This window comes from Orycteropus afer, unplaced genomic scaffold (assembly GCF_000298275.1).
Source record: "Orycteropus afer afer isolate SDZICR_OR568_19922 unplaced genomic scaffold, OryAfe1.0 scaffold00072, whole genome shotgun sequence".
NCBI classification, from domain to species: Eukaryota; Metazoa; Chordata; class Mammalia; order Tubulidentata; family Orycteropodidae; genus Orycteropus; species Orycteropus afer.
The window spans coordinates 4,718,328-4,737,789 of record NW_006921659.1 but is presented as its reverse complement, the minus strand read 5'-3'; the positions used below and the strand labels follow the sequence as shown (position 1 = coordinate 4,737,789).

General features: G+C 40.9%; 1 protein-coding gene across 1 annotated transcript in view; it reads left to right on the top strand.

Moving 5' to 3' along the window:
- AFG1L (AFG1 like ATPase) overlaps window positions 1–19,462 on the top strand; it is a 341,083-nt gene that overhangs the window by 318,744 nt on the left and 2,877 nt on the right. The window contains exon 11 of the mRNA XM_007940863.1: window positions 15,263–15,403. Coding sequence (XP_007939054.1) covers window positions 15,263–15,403 — 141 coding nt within the window. The remainder of the gene's footprint in view (window positions 1–15,262; window positions 15,404–19,462) is intronic.

Genomic DNA, 19,462 nt, shown 5'->3' with positions numbered 1-19,462 from the left:
GGGTTTGAACCGCCAGCATTCTGGTTAGCAGTCAAGTGCTTTAGCCACTATGCTACCAGAGCTCCTATTTTTTTATTAGATGCTCTTATAATTGTAGTTTTAGTAGCATCAATCCTTGTGTCACCCAATTCATTTTTCACGTTAACTTCCTCTCTCCCTGTAACTTTCTGTTTATATGCAGTTGAGTCTATGTCTTTGTCACATAATTTTCTGACTTCTTTCCTTCTAGTTACTGCATACGGCAAACCTTATGTTTCATTTCTGAAAATAAATTTCATACTATACCATAAAAATTCCAAAGTTAATTTAAAAATAAATGAACATAAAACAAATCACAATATATGTATTTATGTATACTGATCAATTATATAAAAGCACTTTCTTACATAAAAGCTAGATCATGTTTTTCTATATGTGCTAGACTTTGTGACTTTTAAAATGTGTGCTTTTCTTAGTAAATTTCTCCATGACAGATGTAGTGTATCAGTTAGCTATTACTGCATAGCAAATCACCCCAAAATTTAGTGGCTGTAAATAATAAGCATTTGTTATTGCTTTTTAGTCTTAGGTCAGCTGAGAAATTAGTTATTTCTGTTGAGCTCACTTATGCATCTGTAGTCAGCTTTTCTGGTCTTGGTTAGGCTCTCTTGTCTGTTTGAAGGTCTGCTGGCTGTAGGCTGGCCTATGATGGTCTCACTTTGGACAATTGACTCCCCTCCTAAAGTTCTCCAGAAAGCTAGCCTAGATTTTGCAGAAGAATGAGCAGAAGCATGGAAAACCTCCTGAGACCTAAGCTTCCAACTGGAATATCATTGCTTTTACCTCATTCTATTGAGCAGGCTTGGAAGTCATACATATCACTTTGTCTCACATTCTGCTGATATGAACTTGATCAAACTGCTACAGCTAAAAGTGGGCTGCGAAATATATTCTAGCTTTATTCCCAGGAAGAAGAGGAAAACATGGATGTTGGTGAACATTAGCAATCTCCTTTTAAAAATGAGCTGAGCAGAGGGTTAGCAGGACAAAAGTCAGAGACTAGGGTCAATTAAAGATGGGGCCTAATAAACTGACTCCCACTTTGGGTAGAGCCCTGAAGGACTGAACTCTAGGAATAAATGTGAACCCAAAGTAAACCAGCCCTCTCATGGATTTCAGCCAAACGTTGTCTGAACTGGATATGTCAGAAAACTTCAAGCCTTGTACTTGGATTTTTTTATAAGTATTTTCTTTCCAAAGATAAAGTCCTGCACACAAAGATAATTAAAACACTATGAAAGAGAATAATCAGAAACAATAGACAATAAAATTAGGAACACTGGATATTAGAATTATGTGTTCATATTTTAAATAGTGAGGCTCACTATGTTCAAAGGGATTAAGGAAAAAAGTTTGGAAATTTTAGTAGGGATCTAGACACTGTAAATATACATATATATATATGTGTTTGTGTGTGTGTGTGTGTATATGTATGTATATTTATATATGTATATACCAAACTCACTGCTGTCAAGTCGGATCTGACTCATAACAACTCATCCTTGAATTTCCGAGGTGGTATCACTACGGAAGTAGATTGCCCAACCTTCCTTCCGAGGAGCGGCTGGTGGGTTTGAACCACCAGCTTTCTGGTTAGCAGTCAAATGCTTTAGGCACTATGCCAGCAGAGCTCCTATGTGTGTATATATAATCAGATTTGTAAAAGAACCAATAGATATTCTAGAACCTTAACATGCAATAACCAAAATAAAGAACTCGGTGGATGAGTTTAAGAGCAGCTACAACACAGTTAAAGAGAAACATAGTAAACTGAAATGTAGGTCAGAGAAAACTTTCTGAAAGGAATCAAAGAGAAATAAAAGGAGAAGTAGACAATAAGAGGATACAAGACATGGGGAAAATGAAGCTTAACCTAGCTATCTAGAGTCCCAGAAGAAGAGAGAGAATGGAGCAAAGGCAATATTTATATACATGGATGGACTGGATATCATCTGACATTTATGGAGAAAAGGAGCGCTGGCAGCATACACTGAGATAACATGAAGAAAACTGCTAAAATGAAGACAGCGTGCAAACAAACATGTTAACGCAGGCTGAGCCATAGCTTCTGACACATGTCCTTTGATCTAGGCAATTCTGGTGCTTGGCTATGAGGGCTGGCTAGCAAACTACCAGATGAAGTTAGAGACCGCAAAGTCCTGAGTGACCCACAGAAAATTTGCAGATGGCTATAAGACACATGAATTCTAGTTTCACACCAACATGAATGAAGGAACCAAATTTGATAGCTTCAGTCACCAGAACCAAACACACTGCCATAGAGTTGATTCTGACTCATAGTGAGTAGAATTAACTCACAGGGCTTCCAAGGATATAAATCTTTGCAGAAGCAGACTGCTTTACTCTCCTGCAGAGCAGCTGGTGGGTTCAAACCACCAGCCTTTTGGTTAGCAGCTGAATGCTTTAACCACTGTGTCACCAGAGCTCCTTCATTTACCAGAAGGTGAATCAAAAGTTAGAAACTATTGTCGGTCACCTCTGAACAACTGGAAATAGTAAACACTTGCTTAGTAATAGCAGCCAAATCTCAGATTGATAAGGATGCCTACTTATTAGTTAAAGTGAGTAACTCCAGCCTGATAGGCTTAGTATATATGGGGCCCCTAAATCCTGGTATCAAACATACACTGTCAGCTCTGGTAGGTAGTGAGAACATCAGTGCTGTAAGCTTGGTCCAGGGCGAGGTTTCTCTCTGAACCTCACACTGTGGACATTTGGAACTAAATAACTCTCTGTTGTGGAAGTTGTGCATTGTCGGATGTTTGGCAGTATCACTGGGCCCTACTCATTAGAGGCCGGTGGCAGCCTCACCCCACCCACTCATCAAGTCAAGACAATAAAACATGTCCCCAGTTGCTTCCAATGTCTCCTCAGGGGCACAGATGTCCCCTAGTGAGAATCACTGGTTCAAAAACAGGTGCAAGATTTTCCTTCTTTCAGTGGATGGCTTTGCTCCAGCTCATGTTGGCTATCAGTGGTTTCTGGATAGCTCCATTCAGGTTAGCTGGAATCTGGGATGCTGAGAGTTTTTATCAGTTTCTTTACTATTGTAGATATTTTAGTGAGAAATGGAGAGCAGCTATTTTAGGGACTATCAACTAGATGCTATTTTAACTTGAAGTCTGAGTTCTTGAAGTCCTTCCCTGGAGGAGGATGTCATGCTTGGTAGAGTGGAGGGTTGACGAAAGAGGGGGAGGCCTTCAACGAGATGGATTGACACGGTGGCTGCGATGATGGGCTCAAGTATAGCAGGGATTGTGGGGCTGGCGCAGGATCGGGCAGTGTTTCGTTCTGCTGTGCATGGGGTCGCTATGAGTCGGAAACGACTCGACGGCACTTAACAACAACAACTGAGTTCTTTAATTGTATTATTTCATCATGAAAATATATATTTAATATTCTAAAGTATAAATATTTGGGAGCACACATATTCTTGGCAAAAGGACACTTTTGGTGTAGACAAATTGATTTTAAAGAAATGTCTCGAGATTCGGTCCTGGAGAGATGTATGCATTTAGGACATCATGCAGCCCTTTAGTCTCTATTCCTAGGAGGCAAATAGCCTTCTTTTTTTACGGCTAGGTTCTTTTAGACTGAATATCCTATTTGTCGTCATTTATTCTTCTAGTTCATTCTGATCTATATTGGACTTTGAAACTTTCTTTTAGCATTTGGAAAGAAATTAGAAAAGTCTGAAGCAGAGAGAGGGCCAATGGTAGTGCCAAGAGGTGGTGTGGTAGAGTGCTTCCCATATGTGGTTCTGCTCTCCTTCTGGACACATGAGAGAATTGCATTTTCTTCCCCTCTTGCAGTTAGGCAGAGCTATCAGACTAGTTCTGGCCAATAAACTAGGAGCAGAAGTGATATGCATCATTTCCAGGCTGAAATATTTAATTGCTTGTGCTGTCTTCCCCTGCCAGGGAGGCCACGTAGACCAAAATGAACCTTGTGTTCCAGTGGTGTTCCTACAATATGAGGGATCTTCTGTAGCTTAGATCCCTGACGAACTGCACGGAGGCCCTCACTGACCCACAATTGATATGTAATGTGAGAGAAAAATAGTGATTGAGGTAGTTAAGGTTGCGTGTCAACTTGATTGTGCTGTGGTTTTGAGAGGCTGGGCAGCTGGATGTAGTTATGCACCATGATGAGATTGGGATCACCTCCATGGTAGAGTCTGCTGTGAGCAGCTAACTAGCTGCCTTTGGCCTGCTTCTAGTATATAAGGAGAAGCTTTGAGGAAGGTCTCTAGCTCTTAAGCATATTTTGGATCCTGTGCCTGCCTGAGTCTTCATCTCTAGTTCCTGGACTTGTATCAGTGGCCTGGCATGTTCCCTGCCAGTTTTGGGATTGTTCTGGAATTGAACCAATGGCCTGCCATGTGCCTGTTGATTTTGGGACTGTGCCATTTTACGTGTTGATCTTGGGTTTGTCAGCCTCAGCAGCCAGCAGCTGCATGTATCAAAAAAAAGCCTCCAGCTCAAGTGGGCCTGGAACAGGAGGTGGAGCTGAAGCCCAAGGTTGAGGGTCCTTCATTCAGGCCCTAGAGCTGGCACTTTGGACTCAGACTTCTAGCCTCCTAAACTGAACAAAAGTAAATCCGTTTGTTAAGGCATCCATTTGTGGTATTTCTGTTATAGCAGCACTAGAGAACCAAGAAAGTGGTGTTTAAGCTGCTAGGAGTTTAGAGTTATTTTTACTGTAGAATGACTGGATCTGTCTTGACCAATACAGGTAGCTTGGATGAGCTTCACTCTACATTAGTCCCTTCAAAGCCTTCCCAAGTAAATGTACACCTGAAATAATTAAGGTGTACTACCTATGCAAACATAACCTCTAGACACGTCCCTCCCCATGCCTTCCCTTCTAATCAGATTGCTACCCCAATCTCCTATGTAGAAATTCCAGGATTGCTGCTAGAATATGGACACACACCTACATGCTTTCCCTTCTCAAATAAACTGTTAAGGACATTCTGTGTACTGGGATGGTGCTAGACTCAGAGATGCAGTGATGAATAGGAAATAGTCTCTGCACTTAAGGAACTCCAAGTCTTATTAGTAAGAGAGAAGTAGAAACATTTATTTGCCCTTTAAAGCCTCTTGAAGAAAATTGGCCCCTTTCTGCTTTTATTTTTCTAGAACAGAAGAATCAAAAGTTCTGTCTTCTCAGAAAAGCACAGAATTTGAATTCAATTCACGTATTAGTTCTGTATCCAATTACCTTTGTAGCCTTCGATTGACCTCTATTTAATTTCCCAAGTTCATATTGTTATTTCCTTATCTATAACATGAAAATAATAATGTCTCCCTTCTAGAGGAAATTGTAAAGATTAGAGGCAGTGTCTATAAAGTTCTTAGAATTATGCATGACTCAATAAATGCTAAAATCATTCTTAAAAATTACCATGAATCCTGTCTTCATCCTCACAAAAGGGTTCCAGGAACTCATCCTAATCATTTATTTTATTCTGTATTTTATTGAAATATAATTTATGTACAGTGAAGTACACAAAACTAAAGTGACATGGGTCAATGCAATTTTTTTTTTCAGTGTTTCCTCCCCTCCCCTTCCACCCCTGGCAACCAACAAAGAAAGTTTCCCTCCATATGTAAACCTTTCCTTGACCCTCCACAATAAGAAATTAGTACTATATTTGTCCTGTAATTGACTTATTTCACTCAGCATAATATCCTCCAAGTTCATCCACATTATGAGGTATTTTACAGACTCTACATTATTCTTTAGTGCTGCATAGCATCAGTTATCAGCACATATGAATTTGTTGCTGTCATTTTTGTTATGTGCTTTTTTGTGGTGTTGATTTCTTTGTTCCATATAGTGTTCTATGCTGAGCTTGTTTTGTTTATGAATCGTGTTATCACTTCCTTCGTTGCTATTGTTTTAGTATTTACTAAATATTTGTGCTGGTCTTTTTATTTTGATGTGAAGGTTTATCATTTTTCTTTGAGGTTACCCTGTGATTTATAGTTTTCTTCCCAAGTTTAGAACAGTCCATTCTATCTTGTAGCTGTTTTGACTTTCCTACCATCTAGAAGTTCTGTAACTACACAGTTATTTCCCTCCTTTTGGTTTGTAGTTGTCCTCATTTGTCAAATGATGTCTCTGGTTCCCTGTTGACAGTCTTGTAGGCTTATTTATTTTGGATACTTCCATAGTTGGGTTGGTTTCTGGGTTATGTCATCATGTGTGTTAATCGTCAGTTGTTGTTGGCTATTGTTGCGTCTCTGTCCAAAGGACTCCCTTTAGCTTCTCTTATAAGGTTGGTCTGGTTTTAACAAATTCCCTTAATTTCTGCTTATCTGGAAATATCCTAATTTCACCATCATATTTGAGGGACAGTTTTGCTGGGTACATAATTCTTGGTTGGAAGTTTTTCTCTTTCAGAGTTTTATATATACCATCCCATTGTCTTCTTGCCTGCATTGTTTCTGCTGAGAAATCCAAGCTTAGACTTATCGGTTGCCCCTTGTAGGTAGCTTTTTGTTTTTTCTGTGCTACTTTCAGGATTATTTCTTTGTCTTTGTTTTTGGTGAGTTTGATGATGATATGTCTTTGTGATTTTCTTTTGGGGTCTATCCTGTTTGGGGTTCGTTGGACTTCCTGAATGGATATTCTCATTTTTCATCATACCAGGAAAATTCTCTTCCAACAAATCTTTGACAATTTTCTCTGTGGTTTTATTTGTCTCTTCCTGTTTTGGAATTCCGATGACATGTAAGTTATTCCTTTTGATGGTATCCCACATGAACCTTAGGCTTTCTTCATTTTGTTTTGATTTTCTTTCTGATTGATCCCTTTCCAAAGAAGTATTAAGGTATTTGCCTTGAATCTCACAAATTCTTTCTTCCATTGATTCAGTTCAACTCCTTTGCCTATTCAGTGTCTTATCTATTTCTGAGAATTTAGTATTAATCTTCTGGATTTCTGTTTGTAGATTTTGAATGATTTCCAATTTTTCATTTATTTTGTCATTTTGGTCTTGTATTGTTTTTTGAAATTATTGTAGGGTTTTCTCTGTGTTTTCCTCGATCTGCTTTTCAATTTGTTAAAGATACCTAAATCTTTTGAATTCCTTATCAGGAAGTTCCAATGCTGCATCTTCCTCAGGTATGTATTTTGGGTCTGTATCCTGGTGCCTTGTTTTTCCTGCTTTATCTTGCTTCTTTGTCTGGACCGTGATGCTCTGTTGTCTCCGAGGCATTGTGGCGTTTTTATGTTTATATTTAATTGGTGATTGTACGTTGGAGTGCCTTGCCTAAAAGTTTCATTTTCTTCGATTTGTTTGTATGTTATCTATGCAAGCAGGGTACTGTGCTTTGCTCCTCTATTCACTAGTTCACAGCACTTACACACTCACCACCTGTCTCCTTTCCTATTGTCAGCCTCTCATATGTCCCTGCCATCCCTGGCAAACAGAGCCTATCCTTAGATCCCTGGAATCTGAATAAGAATGCTGTCACTTTAAAATCCAAAATGGCTGCCACTTGTAAAGATTCAAAATGGCTGTGCCCTTGGTCACTTTAAATATCCAAAATGGCCACCACTTGTAAACATTCAAAATGGCTACTGCATATAAACAAGCAAAATGGCTGCGCCCTCTGGACAGCAGAAAGTCAACAGCTCAGGTTGTCTCCCTCCTTGCTGTTTCCCTTCCTAGTCATAAGCCACGAGTGCAGTCGTCCCTGAAGCCCTTGGCAACCAGGGCTGATCTTTAGGTCAATTCTCAGGTCCCAACAGCACTTGGAAATATTTAGCCTATTGGTCCCATCAGAGTAGCTGACAGTCCACTGCTCCAACTGTCTCTGTACTCACTGTTTTTGTTCCAGTTTTTCCAGTGGTTGGTGCCTCATCCACTTCTATGTACTGTATTTCGAAGCTCAGGGCTCCAGGATTATCTTCTGTATCTCTGTCAACTGGTTTATCTTTTCTTTGTTGGGGAAGGTTTGTGTGGCTTGTCTGCCTGAATAGTTTTTTTTTTTTTTTTTTTTAAACATTTTATTGTGGTTTGGGTGAAAGTTGACAGAGCACATTGGTTTCTCATTCAACAATGTATACACATTTTATTTCTTGACATTAGCTACAATCCCCTCAATGTAATAGCAGTCTCCCCACTTCCTCCCTGGGTTCCTCTTTTCCATTTATCCTTCTTTCCTGTTCCTTACTTCCTTCTGAACTATGTTTTTGGGCAAATTCTGCCTTTTGGTCTCATGTGGTTGATTGCTATTGTTCACTTTCTAGGTCTGTTGTTTGGCTGAAAAGTGATCTGCAGGGGTGGGGTCAGTTCTGGGTTTGAAGAAGTCTAAGGACCATAGTCTCAGGGGGTCCCACCAGTGTCTATCAGACCAATAAGTCTGATCTTTTTTATGATTTTGAATTTTGTTCTATGTTTTTTTCCCACTCTCTCCAGGACTTTCTGTTGTGATCCCAATCACAGCAGTTAGTAGTGGTAGCCAGCTACCATCTAGTTCTTCTGGTCTCAGGCTAGTGGAGGCAGTGGTTGTCATGGTCCATTAGTCCTTGGAGTAATTGTTTCCTTGAGTATTTAATCTCCTTCCCTCTTCTTTGCTCCAGACATGGAGAGACTAAATGTTGCACCTTACATGGACACTCACAAGCTTGTAAGACCCTAGCCACAATCATTTCTTACCAAGTATCATCCTAATCATTTAATATTTAGTGAGCACTTTGGGATGTGTTGGGCTGTGTTAAGGCACATTTGAAATATGTTTATGGAATTTGTCTCCACTCAGTACTGGAAAGTGTCTCATACATTACTAGGAGCATTATAAATTCATACAACCACTTGGCAGTTGAGAAAGAGAACCATAAAAATATTTATACCCAGAGTGGCACATCTGTCTAAAGGGAAAATTCAAAACATGGGAAAAACCTTGTGTGCAAAGATGTTGAATTGAACTGAGTTATACAATAACAAAAACTTGGAAGTTATATAAATATTCAATAATAGAAAAATAGACAAATTATGCTTTATTAATATGATTTAAAATGACAGTTGTGACAACTACATAATAATAGAGAAAAAGCAGGACACTTTCTGGAAAAGAAGATTAAAATTTTTTGAAAATTAAGATTATATAAAACATATAGCTAGAAAAAATATTAGAAGGAAAATACAACAAAAAGATAATAATTGTTATATTAGAACAGTGGGGTTGTGATACTGAATTATTTTTTACTTTCATAATTAAAAGGTGTATTTACTTTTTTTTTTAACGTATTCTACATGACATTAGTCATTTGTCAAAACCTATAGAAGTGTGTAACACAAAGGGTGAACCCTGATGTGAACTGTGGATTTTAGTTAATAACAATGTGTCAACATTGGTTTATCAGCTGTAACTAATGTACCACACTAATGCAAGCTATTAATAATAAGAGAAGCTGTGTGCTAGGAGTAGCTGTGTGCTATGTACTTTCTGCATAGTTTTTCTGTAAACCTGCTCTAAAACTTAGTCTATTAAAAATAGATAAATGAATTATCCTTTTAGATATTTCTCCTGACCAAAGGAGATGATTGTGAAGGGGTGCTGTGATAATGGAAATAAGCAGGCTGGGACAGGCCAGCAGGTCTTCAGCAGTGATCCTTCATGGGACAAGACTTTGGGGCTAAATTTACTCTGAATCTCTATGGTGTCCATCAAAAGGAACACAGAGATAATAACACACTAGCAGGAGAAAGTGCTAGCACAGAATCACAGGCTTCCAGTTGTTTGTGGTGGTCTCGTAGGCCATGTTGTGGTGCTCTCGTAGGCCGTGGCATGGGGCACAGAAAAATGAACAGCAACACCGACACAACAGGATGACCTAGGACCTTGGGGAGTCCAGTCTTTGCATGTGGCTCTTGTTCAAAATAAATTCCCAAAACATCTTCCTTCTTGTTATCCTTCAGGTATCAGCTCAGATGTCACCTCCTCAAAGAGGAGTTTCTTCAACACTGCGACTAGAATCACTCCTAGTCCTTTCCCTACTAGTTACGTTGCAGGGGTTATTAGGGCTGGTTCTTCTCATTGTTGTTATTTGGCCCTGACTCATAGCAACTCCTCTTTGGCTTTCCAAGGCGGTATCACTACGGAAGTAGATTGCCCGAGCTTCCTCTCATCATCTGTAATTATCACTTTCATCGGTTTACTTTCTTGTTCTGCCTTCTTCCTTACCCCGAACTAGAATGTAAGTTTTACAAAAGCAGGAACTATGACCATCTTGTTCACTTCTGAATTTCAGCCTGTTACACAGTGTCTGGCACATTATGAGCACTTGATCAAATTGCTGGTGCTCAATAGTTGTTGAATGAGAAATGAAATAACACAGAGTACCAAATACGTGTGTGCTTGACCGAGTGTACCAATTCTTTCCCAAGTTGAATGTGAACTCTTTGGGAATCATGCCGTTCTGTTCCATCCTTCTGTTTCTCTCTCTCTCTGTTAATATGGCTCTCTCCTATCTTACCAAATGCCGTCCTGAAAGTTGAGTGTTACATCTTGAATACTTCAACATCAAAGCCAGATAAGAAAATACACTCTTTAATATTTACTAAACAGAAACCCCAAACCTCATATTTTGAATTAATCTCATTGGAGTTGATTTCTATAGGGAAGAATTCCCTTCTTTGGTTAATACACACCATTCTTCTAATGTTTTTAAACAAAGTAGCATTGCTGCTTGGGAGCGAGGACGGCTTCTGTACTTTGGACATGTTATCAGGAAGGACCAGTCCCCAGAGAAAGGACACCATGCTTGGTAAAGTAGGGGGTCAGCAAAAAGAAAAAGCCCCTCAATGAGGTAGATTGGCACAGTGACTGCAGCAATGGGACCAAACATAGCAATGACCGTGAGGCCGGTGCAGGACCGGGCAGTCTTTCCTTCTGTTGTACAGAGGGTTATTATAAGTCGGAACTGACTCAGTGGCACCTAACAACAATATTGCTCTATCTCCATGGCCTAAATTGAAATTTCTTTGGCAACTAATAACCTCTCCTTGTTTTAATGACCATTATTTTTTTCAAAGAAGATAGACAGTTGTATTAAGCTTTGTTTTCTTTACATGAACAAGCACATACTTGTTTTAGGAATATGGGAGAAAGGATATTTGCTAATATAATGGCAAATGCAGAACCTACAGACAAAAGTATATAATTTGTAAAATAGCTGAGTGGGCAAAATTCTGATTTTCAGTTATCTTAGGCACTTCAGTGCACTTCTGATAATGATTTTCCTTGGGCATGTAGTTACACTGCTAGAAATCACATCCATGCATAAAGAGTGAGCTTAATTATACATAACTACATACCTAAAATGAGGCCTTATTATTTTTACAAATACTTTCCTGTTTACAAAATGAGATGCTAAATTTTGTTTTCAGAAGGTAGCGTGTATCACCCTCAGAGCACAATAGTCTTCTCGTGTGAATTGTCAATTGTCCATTTGCCATAAAAGCACTATCTCTTGCCTTCCCCTTTCTTCCTTTTGGGAATTGTTTTCATTACCTGGTGAGTGCAGGGCTGGTAAGAGATTTGTACTGAATCCTCCACAGTCTCCTCTCGTCTCAGCTCTGAATCCAAGGACAGGCAAATGGATAAAAGCTGATTTAGAATTTTTGGATGAAGTTGGTGGCAGAACAAAATTAACCGGTCCTGGTGAAAATGAAAGGAGCCCTGGTAGCAAAGTGGTTAAGCTCTTGGTTGCTAACTGAAAGCTCAGTAGTTCCAACCCACCAGCCGCTCTGCAAGAGAAAGATGTGGCATCTGCTTCCACAAAAGATTACACCCCGAGAAACCCTATGGGGCTGCTGCTGCTGCTGTGTGCCATCAAGTCGGCCCCGACTCATAGCGACGCCTCCTTGGGTTTCCGAGGCAGTATCACTACGGAAGTAGATTGCCCCATCATCCTTCTGAGGAGTGGCTGGTGGGTTTAAACTGCCAGCCTTCTGATTAGCAGTCAAGTGCCTTAGGCACTACACTACCAGAGGCAGTTCTACTTTATCCTGTAGGGGTGCTTTGAGTCGCAATCAACTCAACAACATGTTTTGTAATGAGAATGACACATCTTTACATCCTCAACTCATCTGTATTGAGCCCAGTTATTTAAATTCAAACTAATTATAAGACCAGCCAATATGATTTGAGTGGTAATTAATGTGTGCCCCAGGCACTGTGCTAAATGCTTTACATGTATTATTTTATTTAATCTTCAGAATCATGTGAGATAGGAATCAAAGTCCTATTTTACAGATGGGAAACTATGGAACAGAAAGGTTTGTTAACATGCCAAAGCAAACCAGTTGCTATGGAGCTGACTCCAACTCATGGCAACTCTGTATGTGTCAGAATAGAACTGCTCTTCTTAGGGTTTCCAGTACTGGTTTTTGGAGGTAGATGCCAGGCCTTTCATCCGAGGTACCTCTGGGTTTTCTCTAACCTTTAAGCGTTTGGTTAGCTGCTGAGTGTGTTAACAGTTTGCACCACCCAGGGACTTCTAATCTGTGAAAGGCCCCAGTTAACAAATTAACTGGGCTCTCAGTTAACAAATTGAGGATTCAAACCCAGGCAGTCAGAGCCTTCACTTCTAGGTACTCTGTTATACAGCACTCCTGGTACATCTTGGGCTTGACGCAGGGTTCCTTTGTAAATGTTTCAGGATTAAACTCAATGAAAACACACGCTCTAACCTCTACATGGCTGAGGTGAATGGAAGAGTCTCAGTGAAGGTCAGACACTGCATAGGAGGTAGAGGCTCTCCACCAGGAAGGAGATGGGAAAGGCAAGGTCCATCTCCTTCTCCCCTGGCATTTGTTAAATGGTTGTGAGAGGAAGTGGAGGAAGGGACATCTCTAAGCAGGTTTCCAAAGGAAGTCAGGTCGATCTTTGTGCATTTTCTCGCTGGTTCTGTGCCTGTTTTTCCCAAGGGCCCATAACTGCTACATTCTTCTTAGAACTGATCTCTCTTGAGAAAACTATTTCTCCAGAGCTCAACTCTCCACAATTCTGCACTCCTGAGTGTAATTGATTTCAGCTGCGTGTTAGATAGTGGTAGGCTGACATGAATGGCCAATAAGGTGAGAATAAGTCCTCCCCTACGCCCAATTCCCTAATCTTCCCAGGAACACAGCAATATCTGCATTCCTGAAAGAAGTGGTTTTAATGCAAATGAGTCCTCAAGTGAGGGAGACATTTCTGAACTGTGGAGGGGTATTGATGGATTCTGCCAGAAATTGCGGAGGCTTAGCCACCTGTGTCCTAGGAATTGGTTGTGGTGATCTGTGGGAGCTCTCAGGACTTCACAACAGCTCCTGGGCTGCTTGGTCTCGGGTGTTCTCTCAACTCCAGTGGGGCCCAGAAAGAACTCCAACCTCTGCCCATCGTTTGCTGCTGACAGAATACAGTCATGCACACACAACTTAAGATGTGCAGAAGTAACATTTTCTGGGAATATTAACTCAAAATAATGTGTTTGCAGATGGCTGTTAGAATCCTCATGAGTTAAATTCATGTTTCAGGAACTAGAGCTTCATATCTGTAGGTGGCATTTTTGGGAATCATTTTGTGGACCTCCAATCCTGTAACCCTTCCCATCACCCAGAAGCAGCATGCTGCTCCAAGTTATGCCTGAAGTCTTAGCCTACTTTTGGTGATAAAAAAACACCTCTGGTATTTCTCACAGATGTTAGCCATGGTTACTACATTGCTCCTCAATAATTGGAAAAAGGGCACAGAGGCAGTGTCTGACCTCCTCCACCTTTACAAGTGGGGAGAGAATCAACATCGACATCAGCAGCCCAAGGCTGATTCCTATGAGGTCAGACATGCTGCCACTCTCCAACTTTTTTGCCAGCTCTGACACCAACTCCCCCTCCCACTGTACTTCTCTACTTCTCTGCTGGATTTGGTAATTCTTGGCAGTGGCCACATGAAACTCACAGGTAATGCTCATGACAATGTGGTTTATTAGGGAAATAACAGGTTACAATTCAGGATCAGAAAACCACTCAGGATAAAGTTCTGTCAGGAGAGCTTCTTCTCAGCTGTGTTGCAGTCATGCTTCTCTCTGGCCTTGGTGTCTGCCCTGCTTGGGCCAGTCTTGCAAAACTCTTTTAGCTTTGCAAATAGGTGACCAAAGAGGCACCCCACTTCATCAGCAAGCCTTCTGCCTGAAGGCACTCAGCTTCCTTGCTCCGTGGGCCAGGAAGTCCACCACTCTCTCTCATGCTGGTCTCTTGATTCTGCTGCCTCTACTGCTGTGGTTTCTCTGTTGCCATCTCTCTGCTGTCTCAGCACAGGGAGCTCAGGCCCAAGGATGTGCTCCACTCCTGGCTCGTCTCTCTTGATGGCAATGAGATCCCCACTTTCTGCCTATGGGATGGCTCATCTTAAGCCTAGCAGAATGGCAAAACTGACCAATCCCCGCGTTAGGGTTCCATACATCTTATTTGCACAGTTCCACGCACACAAAGGTGCCATGTACCTTTTTTACATCATTAATAATAACATTATTGTTATTAACAAGCGATCCAGTCCCCTTGCTGGGCCACAGGCCCCTCCCTTTTGCACCACCCGCCTAGTTAGTCACATAGTGGGGATCACAAAGACCGTGGCTAGAAGAGCCATGTTAAGCAATCTGCTGTGCACAATAATCACACCTCTAATTAAACAAAACATACTGTCTGGTCGTTTTCTTACTGAAGCATAGGCTTCTGTTCAAAATTGTGCTATAATATTCAGCATGCCATTAGGAAATGGTTCTATTCAATGATAGTTAGAATTTGCAGTTGAGTCATGGGAAGAATTTGTTAGGACATATTTAAATCGAGTCTAAGTAGTGTCATAGAAATAAAAAGATCAGACTGGATTTAAGACAGCAACCTATAAGGTCCTGACTGAGGTCATGGCCAGGGATACTCTTCCACTCCCTGCCACTCTCTTGTCTTCTTGTTTGCTTTTCTTTTTTATGTCACTAATAAGGCCATACAATGCATGCTATCAGTGCCTTTTGAGGAAAACAATTAGCCTGCTCTGAAAACACTGTCCTACTTGATCGCATGACCTCAAAACTACCACCCAGATCCCTCCATGACAAGAGAGACATTTTTAAATTAAACTAATCCAAGGGCAACCCACAGTTGGTTGGTTTTCATTTTCTATGATTTATTTCATCTTCATTACAGCCACTTGGAGCCAGTGACTATTTGGAACTATCAAGGAATTTTGATACAGTATTTTTACGAAACATTCCACAATTTACCCTGGCAAAGAGGACACAAGCTCGCAGATTCATAACTCTCATTGATAACTTCTATGATCTCAAGGTAAGGATGTAGTACATATCCCCAAAACAATGCTTTGGACTCTGGAGCCAGATTGCCTTGGCTAGAATCTGGCTCTACCATTTACTTCACCTATCTGTGCCTCAGTTTCCTCATCTGTAAGCTAGGGATGATTGTAGTATTTACTTCAAAGGGTTTTTGTCAGGACTAAATAAGCTGATCTTTGTAAAGCATTTATAACAATAACTGGCACAAGCTGAATGCTGTATTTTGTTCTTAGGTGCCATGAAGTCAGCTCCGACTCACATGTACAAGAGAATGAAACACTACCTGGTCCTGTGCTATCCTCAGAAACATTGCCATACTTGAGCCCATCTTCACAGCCAGTATATCAATCCATCTTTATGAAGATCTTCCCCTTTCTCGCTGACCCTCTACTTTACCAAGCCTAATATCTTCCGGGTATTGGTCCCTTCTACCAACATGGCAAAAATAGGAGAGACGAAGTCTAGACATTCTTGCTTCTAAGGAGCATTCCAGCTATACTTTATAATAGTACTTACATAGCATTACCACCACTTATCTGTCATTTTGTAGGACTGTGCAAAGACCTGGAGTTAGAAAATCAAGAGAGAAGAACATGTTCATCATTTCTCAAACTGGAAGAACTGAAGAAAAAATTCAAGCCTCGAGTTGGAAAACTAAAAGATTCTCTGGGCAAAATATTGAACAATGCCAGAAGCATCAAAAGAATATAGAAGGAATATACAGAGTCACTGTACCAAAAAGACTTGGTTGATGTTCAGCCATTTCAGGAGGTAGCAGATGATCAAGAACCAATAGTTTCGAGGGAAGAAATCCAAGCTGCACTCAAGGCATTGGTGAAAAACAAGTCTCCAGGAATTACCCACTAAGATGTTTCAACAAACCGATATAGTACTAGAGGTCCTCACTCATTTATGCCAAGAAATTTGGAAGACCTGGCCATCTGTTCTGGTTACCTAGTGCCACTCTGACAAGAATATGCCACAAATGGGATGGCTTTAACACACAGGAGTTTATTCTTACAATTTGGAGGTTTTAAGTCCAAGTTCAAAGTGCCAGGCTCTAGGGGCTGGGTGAAAGCCCCTCAACCTTGGGGTCCAACTCTGCCTCCTGCTCCCGGCCCACTGGAACTAGAGGCATTTCTTCACTCAGACAGCTGCAGGCTGCTGAGGCTGAGAAACTCTGAGGTTGACAAGTAAAAAGGCACAGTCCCAATGTTACCAAACTACACGGCAGGCCATTAACTTAAGCCATTGTATGTCCCAAGGTCGGCAGAGCGTGGCAGGCTGCTAAGCAACGACACCAGTACATGCAGGGTCCAAATGTGCCATAGGCTAGAGACCATTCTCAAAGCTTCTCCTTATATACAGGAAGCAGATCACATACCCAAAGGCAGCTACTCAGCTGCTTGTGGTAGCTCCCACAATGGAGCTGATTGCCAGTCTCATCATGGGGAATAACTACTACCAGCTGCCCAGCCATTCAACCAGGCCCAGCCAAGTTGACATACAAACATAATTACTACACACCAACCGACTGGAAGAGACCCATATTTGTGCCCATTCAAAAGAAAGATGATCCAACATAATGAGGAAATTATTGAACAATATCATTATCACATGCAAATAAAATTTTGCTGAAGATCATTCAAAAAAGGTTGCAGCAATATATTGACAGGAAACTGCCAGATTCAGAAGAGGACATGGAATGAGGAATATCATTACTGATGTCAGATGGATTTTGGCTGAAAGCAAAGAATACCAGGAAGATGTTTCCCTGTGTTTTATTGACTATGCAAAGGCATTCAACTGTGTGGATCATAACATGTATGGATAATATTGCAAAGAACACTTAATTGTGCTCATGAGGAACGTGTACATAGACAAAGGCTGTCATTCGAAGAGAACAAGGGGATACTGCATGGTTTAAAATCAGGAAGGATGTGCTTCAAGGTTGTTTCCCTTCACCATACTTATTTAATCTGTGTGCTGAGCATATAATCTGAGAAGCTGGACTATATGAAGAGGAACGAGGCATCAGGATTGGAGGAAGGCTTATTAATAACCTGTGGTAATGCAGATGACACAACCTTGCTTGCTGAAAGTGAAGATGACTTGAAGCAGTTACTGATAAGATCAAACCTACAGTCTTCAGTATGGATCATACCTCAACATAAAGAAAACAAAAATCCTTACAACTGGACCAATAAGCAGCTTCATGATAAATGGAGAAAAGATTGAAGTTGTCAGGGATTTAATTTTACTTGGATCTACAATCAACACCCATGGAAGCAGCAGTCAAGAAATCAGATACGGTATTGCACTGGGAAATCTGCTGCGAAAGACTTCTATAAAGTGTTAAGAAGCAAAGATGTCACTTTGAAGACTAAGGTGTACCTAACCCAACCTATATTTTCAGTAGCCTCATACGCATGTGAAAGCTAGACAATTAATAAGGAAGACCGAGGAAGAGTTGATGCCTTTGAATTGTGGTGTTGGGGAAGAATACTGAAAATACCATGGGCTGCCAGAAGAACAAACAAATATGTCCTGGAAGAAGTGCAGCCAGAATGCTCCTTGGAAGCAAGAATGTCCAGACTTCATCTCACCTACTTCAGTCATGTCATGAAGCAAGAATGTCCAGACTTCATCTCACCTACTTCGGTCATGTCGTCCCTGGAGAAGGATATCATCCTTGGTAAAGTAGTGTTAGCAAAAGAGGGGAGGCCCTCAATGAGATGGACTGACACACTGGCTGTAACAATGGGCTCAAGCACAGCAAGGTTGTGAGGCTAGTGCAGGGCCATGCAGTGTTTCGTTCTGTCGGACACAAGAGTTGCTATGAATTGGAGCACTCTGTTTTCAAAGGACTAGAGCTTCAAGAAGAAAATGGCACATGGGCATTAATAGGTGGTTCTTAGATAAATGGTGCCTGGCTGGAAAGGGATCAGTGTAGGAGATTCTGGACACAGTGGGAGAACAATGTGGAACAAAACTCAAAATCATAAAAAAAGACCAGGGTTACTGCTCTGATAGGGACTGGTGGAACCCCCAAGACTATGGCCCCTAGTCATGCTTTGGGCTTGGAAATGAATTCATTTCAGGTGGCTTCCAGCCAAACAATAGACAGGCATATAAGGTGGACATTCTAAGGAACCTTATGGCTGTACACCAGGTAGGTGCACTCCTTAGAACAATCAACTATGGGAGATCAGAAGGGCAGTATTTTCATAGGGAGAAAGCTCAGAAGGCAGGAAAGCACAGGAAGGAAGGACACAGGGAAAAGTAGCCACAGGGAGGAAGTGGTAAGAGGGCTGTTACATTGTGGGGATTGCAGTTAATGCCATAAAACAAAATGTGTATGAACTGCTGTGTGGAATATGAATTTGCTCTGTGAACTTTCAATGAAATCTCTTTCTCGCACACACACATAAGGTGGTTCTTAGAGTAAATAATTGATAACATTTTTTTTTTCCAATTTCATCTAGGAATACCATAAAGAAACCTTTTGACTCCCATCCCTCAGTCCTATACCTCATCTGTTAATTAAAGGGAAAAAAGATTTATCTGGCAATAGGATGGAATACTTGAACCACTTTCCTTATATTTGCTTTAACTAAATCACACATTAAGAGTTTATAATCTTATAAAAGCTAGTTAAAATTGTCTGTTTTAGAAATCAAGAACATTAAACAGACATTATTCTGGAATGTGCTCATGGAAATTTGTGAAATAATAGGTATTCCCATCATTTGTGATTAAAAGAGCTTCTAAGAGGAGGTATCAGTGTTGCAGGAAGTACAGCCGTAGGTTTCTTAGAAGCAAAGATGGTGAGCCTTCATCTCACTTACTTTGGACATGACATCAGGAAGGAGGAACCTCTGGAGAAGGACATTGTGATAGTTGAAGATGTGTCAACTTGGCTGGACTCCAGTTGTGAGTGGTGGTTCCCATGATGTATCACATGACTGAGTTCTAAGCGGCCGGTCTGCCTAAGGGGAGTTTCCCCAGGGGTGTGGCCTACCTGCAATGCTATCCCAGGGACAAGCTGGAAGAA